The sequence below is a fragment of the Chaetura pelagica genome, unplaced genomic scaffold (assembly GCF_000747805.2).
Source record: "Chaetura pelagica isolate M959 unplaced genomic scaffold, ChaPel_1.0 scaffold198, whole genome shotgun sequence".
In the NCBI taxonomy this organism is placed as follows: Eukaryota; Metazoa; Chordata; class Aves; order Apodiformes; family Apodidae; genus Chaetura; species Chaetura pelagica.
The window spans coordinates 745,914-761,233 of NW_009954317.1; the positions used below are offsets into that span (position 1 = coordinate 745,914).

Here is a 15,320-nt window from a genome sequence, read left to right on the forward strand (position 1 = left end):
ACACAGCAGTTAAGCACAGAGCATGACAGCACGATGCGAGACAGACCGTAAAACCGTGAACATGGAGGATTCAAAACAGGCCCGATGATACCCAGAAACTACTACACCTTTAGGATCTGGCTTTTTTGCTCCATCCGCTGCTTTTCATACTGCATCTGACCCACTTTGATTTTCATACTAGAAAGTTTGGCCATTAAAGACTGGTAACAGAGACAGAGGAGTGAGAGAAAACTAAAGATAGAAAAGAGACAAGGCTAAATGGCAAAGAGAAGTTACATGCTTACAGAAACAGGCTTCTAGAATTACTTAGGTGAATGCTTTCTCTTCAGAAGTGGCTGATTTTTAGTACAGTTGGGAAGAAATAAATGCTTAGTCTTGCCTATGGCACACACCTTATTTATTGCAATGAGTGTTTTTGACACATATGTGAAACAAGGGTCTAAACAAGTAATATATTTACTGTTAACAGCCAGCTGCATGGTAGGTTATTCCTCATTAACAATCAACATCCAGATCTGAAAACCATGCACAATATTTGAAAATAGCCCCTCTTCTTAAGTGAGTACCATGAAACCCCTGGGCCTGAGCATGCTCAGGATTTTGCAGGGTGCAGGCAAGGATTGGGAAATAAGAGAGTAAACTTCTGAGGCCTGACTTAAACCCATCTCTTCCCCTCAGCCTCACTTACTTTGGTAGTTTTCATTTTTTTCTCATACTGGAGTCTTTCAGTGTCCATTTCTCCCACTCTCAGTCGCAATTCGTTTATTTCCTGGATCAAGTCCTGAGTGAGGGCAAAAACAAGACCAGAAACAACAATGAAATTCCATCAATAAAACACAACGGTAGCTTCCCGTTTGCAGGACTGTAAAAACACAGCAGAAATAAAAAGCACTCCATACTGAAAAACCCACCACCCAAATTCATAGCTAAGTCAAACAGTTCAGAGCTTCCTAGATGTCCAGGGACTGTTTTTCTCTGTGTTACTGCACTGAATGCAAGAGGGCAGAGGGACAAAGTGAGACATCATTTGTGTTTCCTGTGCTGAAGGCCAAGAAAAGCCTCCTGGCTGCTCAACCACTTGGATGTCCACCCACTACAAGTGGGTAAGGAAAACCATCACAGCCGTCCTTCAATATGCAGCAGCTACATCCTCCCCAGTCCCTACCACCCCAAGCTTGCTGGCCATCACCCCCTTTTCAAAATACAAACTGATTCCAGCCTAAGTCCAGGTTTCTGTCACTCAAACAAGGCCCTCTAACTGAGAGCTGAATGGAAGAGCCATCACTGATTTCTACAAGCACAAAGGCATATGCGTTTAAGCATCGATGGTGCCACCACATCTGAGCTTTGCAAACTCAGCCTGGTTTGGAAGACACTCTGGAACAACCACCAGCTCACATCTGAGCTCTCCAGAAGAACGGCTTGACCTCCTGGCCATCCTGCCAGAAAGACCTACCAGGTTGGGAGGTCAGCCCTATGGGCCAACTGGCTCTACAGACCCTTCCTGCAGTGGTCAAATGAACCATGAATTTGTCTGCCCCAGAAAGGTGCAAGGCACTCTTTCTGCAAACCTCCCTGTCCTCTAGATGGGGAAATGGGAAATGCCTGGGGGACAGCCAGGACTGAGTGTCTCTCCCTGTAAGAAAGAACAAACCTGAGCTTATTGGGAAAATTATCTTTCCGCTCAGCAGGAGAACATTACCAGAAAGCTGTGACTTGTGCACAACTGGAAGACGTCCAGCAAGCTTCTGCCTCATGTATATCTCAGTGACCTTTAGCTTATGTATGGATACCAGATCAGTGTTATATTTGTGTGGGGAAAAAACAAACAAACAAACAAAAAAACCCTACTGAAAAAAACCCTACAACAACAAAACTCCCCCAGTTTCTCATCAGCTACTCTAATGCTGTATCACCAGAAAAATTTTTCAAAAGAGAAAATAAGCTCTTTTGCACCCTAGAACATGTAAGAGAACTTGAATTGCAGCATTATGGCTTTTAAACTACCAAGAAGACAGTTTAGTCCTTAGGTTTGCTCATCTTCCTACATGATAAGACAAATCCTATCCGTGTCAAGCAACGCTGTACATCAACTTAACAGCTGTACGCAATTTCTTTCAGAGCTAACTGTATAATTGAGATTTATAATTTATAAATTAACCAGCCAATAGTTGACATTTACAGGATATTCAGGGGTTCCTAGTCACACCTGCCTTCTAGCCCCAAATAATATTTTCTGAGCTTACAAGCCTCTGGTGATTATTTTGTGCTTAATGAATCTGATGGCAACAGAGCAGTATCTGTACTTCTTTAGCAAGATCCAAACTCAATTATCAGCACTGAGGGTAGGAAGGCTCTACAGAGAGACTTGGACATGCTGGATTGATGGGCCAAGGACAGTTGTATGAAGTTCAACAAGGCCAAGTGCTGAGTCCTGCACTTGGGCCACAACAACCCCAGGGAACACTACAGGCTTGGGGAGGAGTGGCTGGAAAGCTGCCCAGAAGAAAGGGACCTGGGGGTTCCGATTGATAGGCAGCTGAACATGAGCCAGCAGTGTGCCCAAGTGGCCCAGAAGGCCAACACTGTCTTGGCCTGCATCAGGAATAGTGTGACCAGTAGGACCAGGGAGGTGGTCGTCCCTCTATACTTGGCATTGGTGAGGCCCCACCTCAAGCACTGTGTCCAGTTTGGGGCACCTGAATACAAGAAAGACATCCAGGTGCTGGAACGTGTCCAAAGAAGGGCAGCAAGGCTGGTGAAGGGTCTTGAGAACAAGTCTTATGAGAAGCTGCTGAGGGAACTGGGGCTATTCAGTCTGAAGAAGAGGAGGCTGAGGGGAGACCTCATTGCCCTCTACAACTACTTGAAAGTATATTGAGGCAGGTGCTGGTCTCTTCTCACAAGTAACTGGTGATAGAACAAGAGGAATTGGCCTCAAGCTGCACCAAAGGAGGTTTAGACTGGACATTAGGAAGAACTTCTTCACTGAAAGGGTTGTCAGACATTGGAACGTGCTGCCCAGGGAGGTGGTTGAGTCACCATCCCTGGGAGTGTTTAAAAGTTGTCTCGCTGTGGTGCTTGGGGATGTGGCTTAGTGCTGGACTTGGTAGAGTAGGGTTAATGGTTGGACTTGATGATCTTAAAGGTCTTTTCCAACCTAAGTGATTCTATGATTCTATGAACTACAGGAAAATTAAAATCTAGAAAATTTTTATGATATTAGTAATTACTACTGCTAACCTATGATATTCTGATTTGGGCACACCTGCAATTTCTCATTGATTCCTCAGTGTGTGAGCTTTACAAAGCACATCACTCTTCTAAGTATAAATGTACAGGGCTGTCAGTCTGCATGACTACAAAATTAAACAAGTTGTTTCTTATCAACACCAAGTGTTCAAGATTTCTAACAAATCTATGTTCCCAGGCCTGATTGTCAGCTTTGACACTCTGATAATTGGTTTGTTTGGGATTTTTCTCTCCTACAGCTATAATTTTTGCTTTGGCATAATCCAATGTCAAAGTATGCTGTGTAGCTACAACTGCTGAGGTTGTTGCCTAGGTATTTATAATTTGAACTGTGTGACTCTTAAAATACCGAAGGAGAAGGCAACAGCTACTTGTATTCAAAAGACTTCTCTGAGGTAAAACAAATAACAAATTAAAACTCTTCTCATTTGATGACAAAAAAGGTTAGCACAACCCATATGAATTAACAGCAGTGTCAAGATGCACTCAAAATGTCACAGGAGGCAAAGCAATCATTCCACCAAAGACCAGGAGTGTAAGATTTTGGAGCAGAAATTAAGTTTATCTACCTGATTTGTTACCGACCTCATGGGTAATCTTTACCATCAGTAACTGGTGACCAAAAATACTGTACAACTTCCGAAGGGTTAAATAGAACTAAAGAAAAGACCTAAAAGCATGCTTTGCCCTAAAAATATTTTCCATTTCTCTCTTGCAAGGGAAACATTAACTCATGTCTTCAGTTACCTACAACACTGTAACTGCAAATCATGTTCATTCTCATATTTTTGAGGCAGGGGAGTACATTTAAGATATACCAGATTCCACATACAGACCCTCATCAGTAAAAAAGAGATAGTCAAGCCTTGAGTAAACAAGCAGAGGAAAAAGAAAAGGTCTAAACAGGGCAGTTTCCCCAGCTACTGAACTACTGATTAACTTTGGGCAAGCTACCTGAGGTAGAGACTGACAACAGCACTGCAGTTCCCTAGAAAATCCTAATCCTCCTAGTGCATTTCACTTTTCTGCTTGCTGCCCTAAAACCTTTAGCCATGTCTTCCACAATTCTCTCTGTTCCACTGATTTCAACTATGAACTTTTCACAACAAAGACTGTGCCTTGCTGCCTCCTGCAGCAGCCTCAGCAAGGAGATCACAGCATTGTTTGAAACCTGAAGGTGCCAATCATTACAAGTGCTTATGACCTGAAAAGCTTTTGAGACCAGTGTGATGTTTGAGGGGTGTGTCTCCCTGTGGCACTCAGGATGTTGGGCAGGCTCATCAGGATCTAAGACCAGACCAAAATCTCACTGGATTCCCTGGCTGATGTGGATGAATCAGCAGCAAAAGTCACCCACACGGTGGCCAGTGTGTGGCTCCTGCTTTGCTTGCATTTAATACCTCCTCTTTGGGCACCTATAAATGGGTTAAAACACTTGCCCGGGACATAATGCACGTTCCTGTCTTAAAAACCTGCAAAAGAGAAAAAATATAGTCCTTTCCTCATCCAGAGTCAGATCCCTCCATGCAAACACCCAACAGCTGTTCCTTGCATGGATTCATGAATGGCGCTGATGGGGTGTGACATACAGACTCTTGTTTTTCCAAACCTTTTCCTTTCCTGCTCGTATTACTTGCACCCTTGACAGCAGGGCCAAGGAGGCAGGAAAAACCCAGTAACTTTAAGCTTTGGGGGTCAGAGGCTTCTTTAATGGCACTGGAAACACAAACTACATTTGTCATTTTACTCCACTCAGGAATTCATCTGCACCAAGGAGACGGGCGGCGTTTGAATTCTGAAGAATTCCCCATGAGTAAGCCAGCCTGCCCTCTGGCTGCTGCTTCAAAGACCATGTCTAGTTATGGACTCCTCCCTAAATAAACTCCCTAGTATGATATTTTCTTACATAAACTCAGCCCAACTCAGACCACCCGTGCTCCTTAAGGAAAATCATACTGGTGTCTGCTGAGAAAGCGGAAAGACTGGAATGATTTAAAGAACAGAATCATTATAAATTTCTATTAAGTATACAATTAGCTTTGAAAAAGCTATGTCTTTTTGAACATCTAGACAGTAAAGTCCTAGAGCACAAAGGAAAAAAAGCTTACAGATCTCGTGAAGTATCTGTTAAGAGAAAGAATGGTGAATGTGAGAAACCTACCAAGCTGGAATGGGAAGGTGGAAAGACAGACATAAGTAAAAAAAAGAAGAATATGAAGAATTTAATCTAAATGGTAATTCTGTAGGAGACAGTAGCTCCACAAAAGTTCCTTTAAGGTGTCAGTGCTTTTTCTTCTTCTTTTCACTTTTTTTCCCCCTGAATAAAAACCAAGCCAATATTCACAGTTTTTCTTTCCCAGTTTGGCTATGAATTTTTTTTTTCCATTTTGAACATTGTATGTAAATGCCATAATATGTTTTATGGTAGAATGTTTTAAATATTCATTTAAATACTCAGCTTTGCTGAAATAATTGATCATCTACACAGGAATGGAACGAGATCAACACTGATTAGAATATTGTGTATATCTGAGTGAGTGCTGCTTCTAAAATACCTGTTAAAGAGATTTTGCATGGCTAATTAGCCATTCATTTTTTCCACTAAACAAAATGGAAACGAAGACATATTATCTCTTTTAGTGTCTAAGCCTAAGCCTCTCTAGAGCTTTAAAGTGTTGAAACAAAGAAGAAAAAACCCAATAATTTCTATCAGTCTGGTTTTCAAAGTGAAGGAGGAACATTTTAGTAATAGCTCTTGAGTTCAGGCATAATTATGCAGCCTATCAATATATATAGCTCCTAATTATAATAACTACCTTTTAAACATCCTTTAGGTTATCTTATTTTTACCGAAGACACTAAGTGTATTTTCAAGGTATTTCAAAGAGAAAGGTCTCCATAGCTTCCTTGCAGGTGAACCTCTTGCACAGACCCTACAGAGTTGCGTGGCATGTTGTGGTTTCCATGCTAAGATCACTTTTCTGGGGACAGAGGTAGGTGTCCTGTCAACCTTACTGGTGTGGTGAGTTGTGCTATTAAGTTATGGAGAAACTGCAGTTCAGGAGGGGAAAAAACAGAAGGGGGACTACAAGAAAGCTCAGCAGTGAATCATATTCAATAAAAATAAGGATAAAAAGAGAGGAAGCAAATCACTCAAAGCCCAATCACTTCTGTTACCCATTTTGGAAAGCACAAGAAACTACAGGGTGCTTACAAATGGATATGCAGTTGAATCCAGCTTTTTATCTGGACCAAACCTTGCCTCCCCAAAGCCATTTACTGCTGATGTCAAATCATTTTTCTATCATTTGGGCTGCCTATGACAGGTGTCAGTATACAGAGGTGAAGAGAGCTTTTTATTGGACGTTTTAATTCATGAAAGAGCTGAGCACTGTGTGGCAGAGAGACCTCAAGGGAGCTGTGGAGGCAGCCAGATCTTAAACACACCACCTGTAGACAAGAAAACCTTCTGTGATTCCCTTCACCTTTCTTTCTGCCAATTCCTCCAGCATTGCCAAGCACACCACTTGCCTGGATTGCAAAATCAGCTGCATTTAAGGCAATGCTGTGACCCTTCATGCAACATCTGGTATCAAACTAAAGGAAAAGGTAACGGCAGGCAATATGAATCCAAACTGGAGCTTGGCAACACCCAGATGTGCTACACTGCAGGAATGGACACTGCCATCACTATGTAAATAACCACCACCTTTCAAATATGAACAAAATTTAAGTCATTAGTTGTCAATCTGTGTACTTCCAGTCTGCAGATTATTTCAGACAGGTGCAAACACAGTAATTCAACAGCAAGCCTGACTTTTGCTCTTGCAATGCAATGCTCTTGCTTGCAATGTAAGTGAGGGGTGACACCTCATGGGAAAATGTGTAGGAACTGGAAGGGAGTTGGTAAATCATGAACTGAAATGGAAAGGGCAAATTTAGTCTCCTGTGATGACATTCTGGCTTCTATCCTTCTAGAAATGATATCTGGAACATCCAAAATACAAATATTTCAGCCCATTTATGAGCTCAGATATAGAAATTTTGTTCTGCTTCCTAGGCAGACTTCAAGGTGGTATTTCAGATATGGGGCATGTCACCCTGGCAGCAAAGCTCAGCCTGATTCTTGTGACTTTCCTGGAAAAAAAACCCTGGGTTTACCCACGTACTTTGAGGCTTGAGCAAGGTTCAACTACAAGACTTGCAGTGCAGAGAGGGAAAATGCCCCAGGAGAGCACTGCCCATGATGGCAGCTCTGCCTGGCACTGTACACTGCTGAGACTAGTAACTGCTGCCCTCTCAGTTCTGAGCTTCTGTAAGGCTGGGGTTTGAAGTGAGGCTTCAAAATACCCTTGCACTGTGTCACCTCATTCTCTCCACTACTGAAACCAAAAGTTGTATCTTTTACCGTGCTGGTTTTTGTACTTGCAATGGGCTTGAGCATTTGCCTTACTAAGAAGACAACAGTTTCAAGTTGGGACAGGAGGGTGCAGGATGTTGATGATTTTATTTAAATCCATCCTAAATGCCATCCCTCCTGTGATCTGATAGCAAGAACCAAAACTGGTTTTGGAAATCTTTCTTTGTGAAACCAGAGTTTACAAAGAAGACACATTTATTTTAAGAGAGACATGTTTTAATCTTAAAGAGGAGTTCCCTTCCTGCCTGAAAAAAAGTAATCATAAAAATCCCAGGAAATGATCAGGTAATGTGAAGCCACACAGCTTTCACAATTTATTCAGCTGGGTTTTACTTACCTCTGTGCCTCTGAATCTGTCCTCATAGTCCAATCTATCCTTCTCTACAGATGTAAGCTTTAACTTCAGAGTGGAAATCTCTGCCATAAGATCCAGCTTCTGAGTTTCAAGGGTTGTTCTGCTTAAAAGCTCCTGATTCAAGATAAAGAGGAAAGGAACAGAATTATTCATCCAAGGGGAAGAAATCAGTAATTTATTTCTACTCCTAAAGACCTCTTTCACGGGGAAAAACATCACCCTCTTCCTTGCACTATCTGAAGCCCTGGGACACAGCTATTACCCATCTGACAGACTCCAGGCACCTAAGATGCCTCTGAGATCATGGGGGCACTATCACGGGTTGGCTGTCAAGATGAGAAAAAATCTTGTCTGTCATCACAGTTCCTCTGGGCAGCAAGGAGCTCTGAGTGGAATCCACCCTTCCTGCCAGAGGCTTTAATACACGTCTCTTTGAAGTTCAGTGAGGAAAGGCTCAAAGAAGAGCAGAACTGGATTCCTACAGTATAAAGCAGCACTGACATTACTAAGTACAAAGTCTTTAAAGCAAATATGGTAGAAGATTATCACTTCAGAGACATCAAGGGGTGCAACACCTTGAAGTGCACTGCTCTCACCAAAGCAAAATGCAATTTGTTAAGACAGAATGAAGACAGATAGCAAGACAGACAGCAAGACAGACATGGGGTTGTGAAATACCTGCTGCAGCATCTCTTCTGTGGCATTCAGCTTCTCCCTGTGCTCCTCTAGACAGAACTCCAGATCTCGAATCTTTTCTCCTTGGGCCTCCACCTGGTCTGTAAGCACACTTACCTGCACAGCAGAGAAAAAGGGTTGCACATTTAGTACCTTGCACCCATGCTGTATGTGTCACCTGAAGCTGTATGTCGCTCACTGTATGTGAGCAACAGTGCTGGGTGGGCCAAAGATGAAATGGGACCTCAGTGGGAGGAGGAGAAGCAGGGCTCTGCAGTGGACACATCCTGTGGCAAAGGTTACAGGAGGGGAGGGAAAGCTCTCCCCTCACACTTACTGGAATTTCAGCTGAAGTTCTGGCAGACGCACTGCAATTCTGCATCTCCTCTCCTGACTTGTCATGGAATTTTTCATAAGGGGTGGCTGCTGCATTTTACAGCCAACAATTATGCCTTTGCTGTGACAATACATTAACTAAAGCCCAGTAGGTCCTACCTTAACAACCAAACAGCTAAACTTCACTGCGTGTAATTTATTCTCCTTTCCAAGTAATTGCACATTGTACCATAGCATACAGACTCTTTTCAGAACCATTAAAGCAAAGTAGGTTAAAACAGATTGAGGCTAGGCAAGACCAAGGCTACACCATTGAGCCTGCAAACCAAGTCCCATTTTGCTTTTTCTGAATGAATTTTCTGTTTTAAACAGGCTCTTTTGAGGAAATCTACAGTACAACACAGGCAAGCTGCCTAGAGCAGCACTTGGCATTGTCACAGCCTCTAGGCCAGGTCTGCACCATGGGATGGAAGGGTGCCTGTGCAGCCCAAGGCATGCCAGGTAGTCTCAACACCGACAGCAATTGTAAGCCAGCTGGCAAGAGCACCCAGGGCTGACCCTGTCCAGCCCATTAGCAGGTGAGCAGGACCCCCAAGGAGCTGCTTGTCTCCTCCCCCCTTCTGACCAGTTCAGCAGCTTTTGTCACCTTTCATGAGGACAAGACACCTGCAGACAGCATGTGAACAGTCATGGAAGATGGTGATCTTAAGGACACACATGAACGTAAGAAAGTGGTTGCTTTGCAGACCAGCTCAGCTAACAAGGCTCAAAAAGAGATCAGATCCACAGAAAGGCCTTTAGATTTTTCCTGCAATGTAAATTCACACCCACCCTTAATCTGGGTTAGCTCTCAGATATCAGCAAGCCTTCCGAACACTGTCAAAGACAACACAACTGCAAATAAATCCTCAGAAGTTTGATCACATACTCTCAAAAAATCACAGGAATGCAAGACAAGAAAAAAATTATTTAGGTGATGATTACTCACTTGCAAAACAAGAGATTCCTTATCATTTTCCAGACGAGCCAGCCTTTCTTGATAAACATCTCCATTCCCAGGTATGTGTCCATTAGTCTGAAAAGATAGCAAATATTGTGTAGTCAGCTATTGTACCATAAGTGTAATTCAATGTTACCAACCACTCAAGAATTATTTTTAGTCTGCACAGTTCAAGAACAGATTTGAAGTATTGTCCAGACTCCAAAGGGTTGCAAATAAAATAAATTGTCAACAAAAGATATACAACCACTATTCAGGACAAGAATTGTTCAGGGTCTTAAAGACAAGAAAGGAAGAACCTTCTGGTGACCCAGTTCTGCAAAATTCACTTACTGTGCATTCAGCGTTTTGTTAACAAAATTCGTGCTCAATGATACACTGTGCTAAGCCATACTTGCAAAGAGACAAATACCCTTAGACATTCAGCAAGTGAAAAAAATCAATGTACAATCTATAAAATGTGCATTATGCTTCTTGCAAGTCAAACACTTTTTTTTTCTAAAACACACAGTAAGAGACATTCTTTTACATCAGGCACATTTGAGTGTAAAGGCATCTCTTTGTAAAGTTGCCTGAGGCTAAAGAGAAGCAAGACTACATGTTAGTGCTATCAGAGAGTTCAGAGGAATCAGCAACTTTCTGGAAGGATTTCACTCTATCCATATTCAAAGCTGTCTCAAAACACTTTGTGACGGACATCACAATCAGACCCTTGGATCAGAAAAAACATTCTTGTTCCCATCCTTGAATAAATCGCTTAGAGGAGTCCGAGAAGCTGCTCAGCAATCGACTGTGCTCAGCAGAGACTCCCACCCATGTTGAGGGGCCTTGATTTCCCTCTGAGAATGTGATGAAAAGAAACTGGGTGGCTGAACCTCCTGCCCCAGTGAGTCTGCAGCACAACCCTGCCTGGAGAGGCCACCACCACTTAGGAGCTGCAAACCTCAGGCTCCTGCTTTGAAACTTCTTTTCAAGCAGCTCATCTGCCCTGATTGCAGAGGATGCCTCAGGAAACCTGCTGGCTAAAACTCCTTCTCTGAGTTCCTCCCCAGACCTTGGGTGGCAGGAGAAACTGCCTCATTTGAAACAGAAAGTACTCCCACCAGCACCATTGAAAGATCAGACACAAAGCAAACAGGAAAGGCTACAAAAGTATTTGACCTCACCTTAGTGCTCTCAAGAAACCAAGCTGTGTACTGGCAAGTTTTTAAATCACTGTGCCGTGTCTCCAAAGCACACACAAGGAACCTGTGCAAGGTGACCACAGCATCTCCCCTGAAATCACTAGGTCTACAGCAGACTAAGAAAGCATGCTCTCCAGCAATTTGTACCAATACCCCACATTATAATGGTAGCCTGTATCTGAATTGTTTAGCAGTAAATTACTAACCCTTCTGGCATCCAGACACTAAGCACCAAGGCAGGAGTACTCTAACCTCCCAAGCCTGCCCTGCTTTTCCCCTGACCTCTACTAGAATTTAGCTCATGCCATAGGATTTCCATTCAAGATGAGTGAGATATTCAGTTCCCTAAGACTTTAATTTGGGTGAAATAAGTCAAAGAGCTTCCAAAACTAACTTGTCAGCTGCTTAACTAGTAGATTATGCTTTAAATTCTGTAACTTGACCTGTAAGTTAAATGCAAAGCTGAGGCTTTCGCATACTTTTGCTGTTCTGCAGCTCCCTTCTCATCTAAAGTCCTCCAGTACATCTCAGGCACTTACTCAGCCTCCATAACAGCATCCCTTTTTGTAATATACAACACTTTCCTCAATTCAATGTGTGTGTTTGATGTAGAAAAATGATATTCATCCCTCACTACCAGCAGGAAGCTGAGGTGCAAAGACATCTCTCCACCCTGCGCCAGCTAACGTGACAGTCCTTGTCAAAGCACTGACTCCCCTGCATCCCAACCACCACATCAGAGCCCTACCCATTCAACCTCCTGATACCTGTAGTCTGCATAACCAGACACAAATTCACTAAAACCAAAGACTGTGTGAAGAAAATACGGGGAGGCAAGTGATGGTTTCACGCTACGATGAAAATGTCGTTACGATGCTGTGAAAACCAATGACGTGTCAAAACAGAATGTTAGTCATTGTGCACAGCATCTTGCCAAGACACTTTTGGTGTTAAACTCTGCTCACACACAAAAAAACAAAACAAAACCAAAAAACCAAAACAATCCCCCCCCCCAAAAAAAACCAACCCACCCTATTTTGCTCAGCACATAGTTTGCTTTAAAATAGGAGTATTTAGAGAGTGAGAAATTCAGGCTGCAGCTGCATATTGCTATAAGAAAGAGGGAAGAGGTGACTAGGAACCTCAAAGAGGACTGGTTAAACTCTGCTCACACACAAAAAAACAAAACAAAACCAAAAAACCAAAACAATCCCCCCCCCCCCAAAAAAAAACAACCCACCCTATTTTGCTCAGCACATCATAGTTTGCTTTAAAATAGGAGTATTTAGAGAGTGAGAAATTCAGGCTGCAGCTGCATATTGCTATAAGAAAGAGGGAAGAGGTGACTAGGAACCTCAAAGAGGACTGGAAAAAAAGTTGTTCTCCCACAGAATTGAAGAAAAAGATGTCTTTGCTGATTGTCACCAGAAACTTTTTTTTTTAAAAAAAATCTGCATCAAACCAGGCTTCCTGCAGTACCCTGGGAACAGAACACTTTGTGTAGAACCCAAGGGCAGTTTGCTTCTTGCCTGAAATGTTGTAACTTCTGCATAATACCTAGGGCTGACTCTTCATTTCAGGTATGAAAAAGCAAGAAAGACACTGACTTTGGTTTCAGTGAGGAAAAAGATGGAAGCTGCAGAAAGGATGACAAAGAAAGGCCAGGGCAACTATTTCACAGAGTGGCAGGTGCTGCATCTCCTACAGTGGTACGGAGATCAAGGACCTGCAGGCAGCAGCCACACAATGCCTTCCTGCTGTCTTCAAAGGTAAAAAGTTGATACCTGGCATGATCTTTCTTCCAAGAAGAGATGAAACACATGAAGAACAGGGTACTGATGGCAGCGGGTGGGACTGAAGCGAAATGGAGAGGGCAGGTGCCCAAATACTGGGTACAGGGAAAAAAGTGCATCAGGAGATGGGCTGAGGGAGCCCCAACTGGGAGGAATGGGCTGCAGGAAGGTCTGAAAGATGCCAGGAGATTCTGGTGTGTGCAAAACCTGGTTAAGCAACACTGGCTGTGTCCTTCTGGAGGAGCTTCTCTCCCCATGGGGACCCACAGCCTCCCCTGGGACTGAGCCCAGCAACTACTCACCCTGAAGAGCAATGGCTCTGCTCTGGAAAAAAAGGGGAAAAAAAAAAAAGGGGGGGGGGGGTGGTGGGGAGGAGAAGAAAAGGAAATATTTGATTCAACAAGAACTGCAAGCATATTTGGGGCACTTGGTAGTTCTGGATCAAATTTGTATAATCAAAATCAATACAGGATTAACATAGTTTACTAACTGTTTAAGAAAAGCTTTGCCATTTTCCAAAGAAGACTCTATTTCATCAGCAACTTTAAATCTATCTTCACTTCAGTGGTTAGACTTGGCACGTGTTTTCAATTTAGGGATTAATTGCAAAACACTGTATGGGAACAGAATGCAGATTTACCAATATGGACCTTAATCCTAAAAACAAAAGAACAGTTGTCATGATGGCACTAAAGCTTCACAGAAGTTTGAGATTAAGCATTGACTTAAAATGCCTTATAAGAGCAGATCCAGTGCACTTAAAATCTCTGTAAGATCAATCCATGGCTAATCTGTTAAACACACGTGTAAGCTTTGTCTGCTATCATGTAAGTGTAAAAATCCACACTGCTCTAGAGGGAATTATTCCTGTAATAAGTAGATGCGTCACCAAAGTTTCACAGCTTGTGTGCCTTCAGCCTTTCATTCCTTTTCCCTGGAAGTGAGTTAGCATTCCAAACTGCAGGGAAGTTTCTAATAGCTGCTGTTTGAAACCTCCTAAGAATAAAAATAGTAAAAAAAAAAAACCCCAAACAATTTCCTCTCAATTGCTGAATTCTCCTTTCAAAAATAAAACTCTTTTTTATCCTACTGCAGCTGATATGCTCATTTTCCTTCATTTTCTTCTCTGCTTTTGGGATAAAATAAGCAGCACAAATTGCACTGCTTTCAGTGTCCATGCAATTTGATTTGTATAGGAGGAGCTGCCACTCCACAGCATTATTTTCTTGTATGGCAGACTGCACTGACTGTTTTCACCACCACAGTCCAGTCAGGCAAGTGAGCTGTCCCCATCATCTCTTCCCTGACCATCTGGAGTTAAATTTGAGCTCATCAACATGCTTACGTTGTTCAGATCATTATAATACACATTACCTACGCTTAGTTAAGCACAGCTACTGCTGTTCTACATGTTCACTCAGTTTTAGAGAGTCTCTTGCTAGGGTGTTCCTCCAGCCTTAGCTACCCCAACATCCCTTGGTGTGCCTCCCAAGCAAACTATTCGCCACTATTTGCCCCCAGTATTTCCCACATGATAGAGCTGTGACAGCTTTACCCTGAGTATCAGCTCTGTCCCACAGTCTCACTGTTAAAATCTAGCTGAACACAATCCATACCAGTGTTTAACCAGTCGGTGTGGGAGCCCACCACTGCCCTCCCAAGCTGGCACCTCCTGCATTTCACGCCTCCCTCCTCATCACTCTGGGTGTTTGCAGCCTGCTCCACAGGCTTGCTGCTAAGCTTTTCCTGAAGTTTACAGCTAAGTTCTTCCTTCCAGAATGAGAAAGGGAGGGGGAAAGAAAAACCCAACAAACCACAAACCCACACAAACCCACACAAACCCACACAAACCCACACGAACCCCCACAAACCCACACAAACCCCCACAAACCCCCACAAACCCACACAAACCCACACAAACCCCCACAAACCCACACGAAGCCACACAAACCCCCACAAACCCACACAAACCCCCACGCGCTGCATTTTAAAGGCTTCACTACAATCCAAGTGAATCCTGAAGGAAAGCCAGCCTTAAGACAGACCTGCACTCTGAGAAATTTACCTGAAGCATTTCCTAAATAGAAATAACACGGCTGTTGAATAGGGAAGGTGCAACCGCTTCAGAACATCCGGTCTCTCTTCACCAGCAGCTCAGCCCGTGCCTGACCCCAGAGAAAGCCAAAGCGCTGCTCCCCGAGCGGCCGGGGCTGGTGCCCGGCAGAAATGTGTCTGAACACAGGCAGCCTTACCTTATTTAGCCACACGCAGTGTCCGTGAATGTCCCAGCTGTACCCCATGCTGG

General features: G+C 43.2%; 1 protein-coding gene across 4 annotated transcripts in view; it reads right to left on the reverse strand.

Annotated features, from left to right (window-relative positions):
- Nucleotides 1-15,320, reverse strand: part of PPFIBP1 (PTPRF interacting protein, binding protein 1 (liprin beta 1)) — a 54,916-nt gene that overhangs the window by 30,358 nt on the left and 9,238 nt on the right. For 2 of the 4 annotated variants that reach the window (XM_010004134.1, XM_010004133.1), the window contains exons 3-6: nucleotides 10,027-10,113; nucleotides 8,706-8,819; nucleotides 8,010-8,141; nucleotides 689-781 (exon numbers count right to left, since the gene is read on the reverse strand). In XM_010004134.1, the coding sequence (XP_010002436.1) occupies nucleotides 689-781; nucleotides 8,010-8,141; nucleotides 8,706-8,819; nucleotides 10,027-10,113 (426 nt within the window). Of the gene's footprint in view, nucleotides 1-107; nucleotides 201-688; nucleotides 782-8,009; nucleotides 8,142-8,705; nucleotides 8,820-10,026; nucleotides 10,114-15,267; nucleotides 15,316-15,320 lie in introns of those variants that run through there. The other 2 variants (XM_010004135.1, XM_010004132.1) reach the window with 2 other exon arrangements.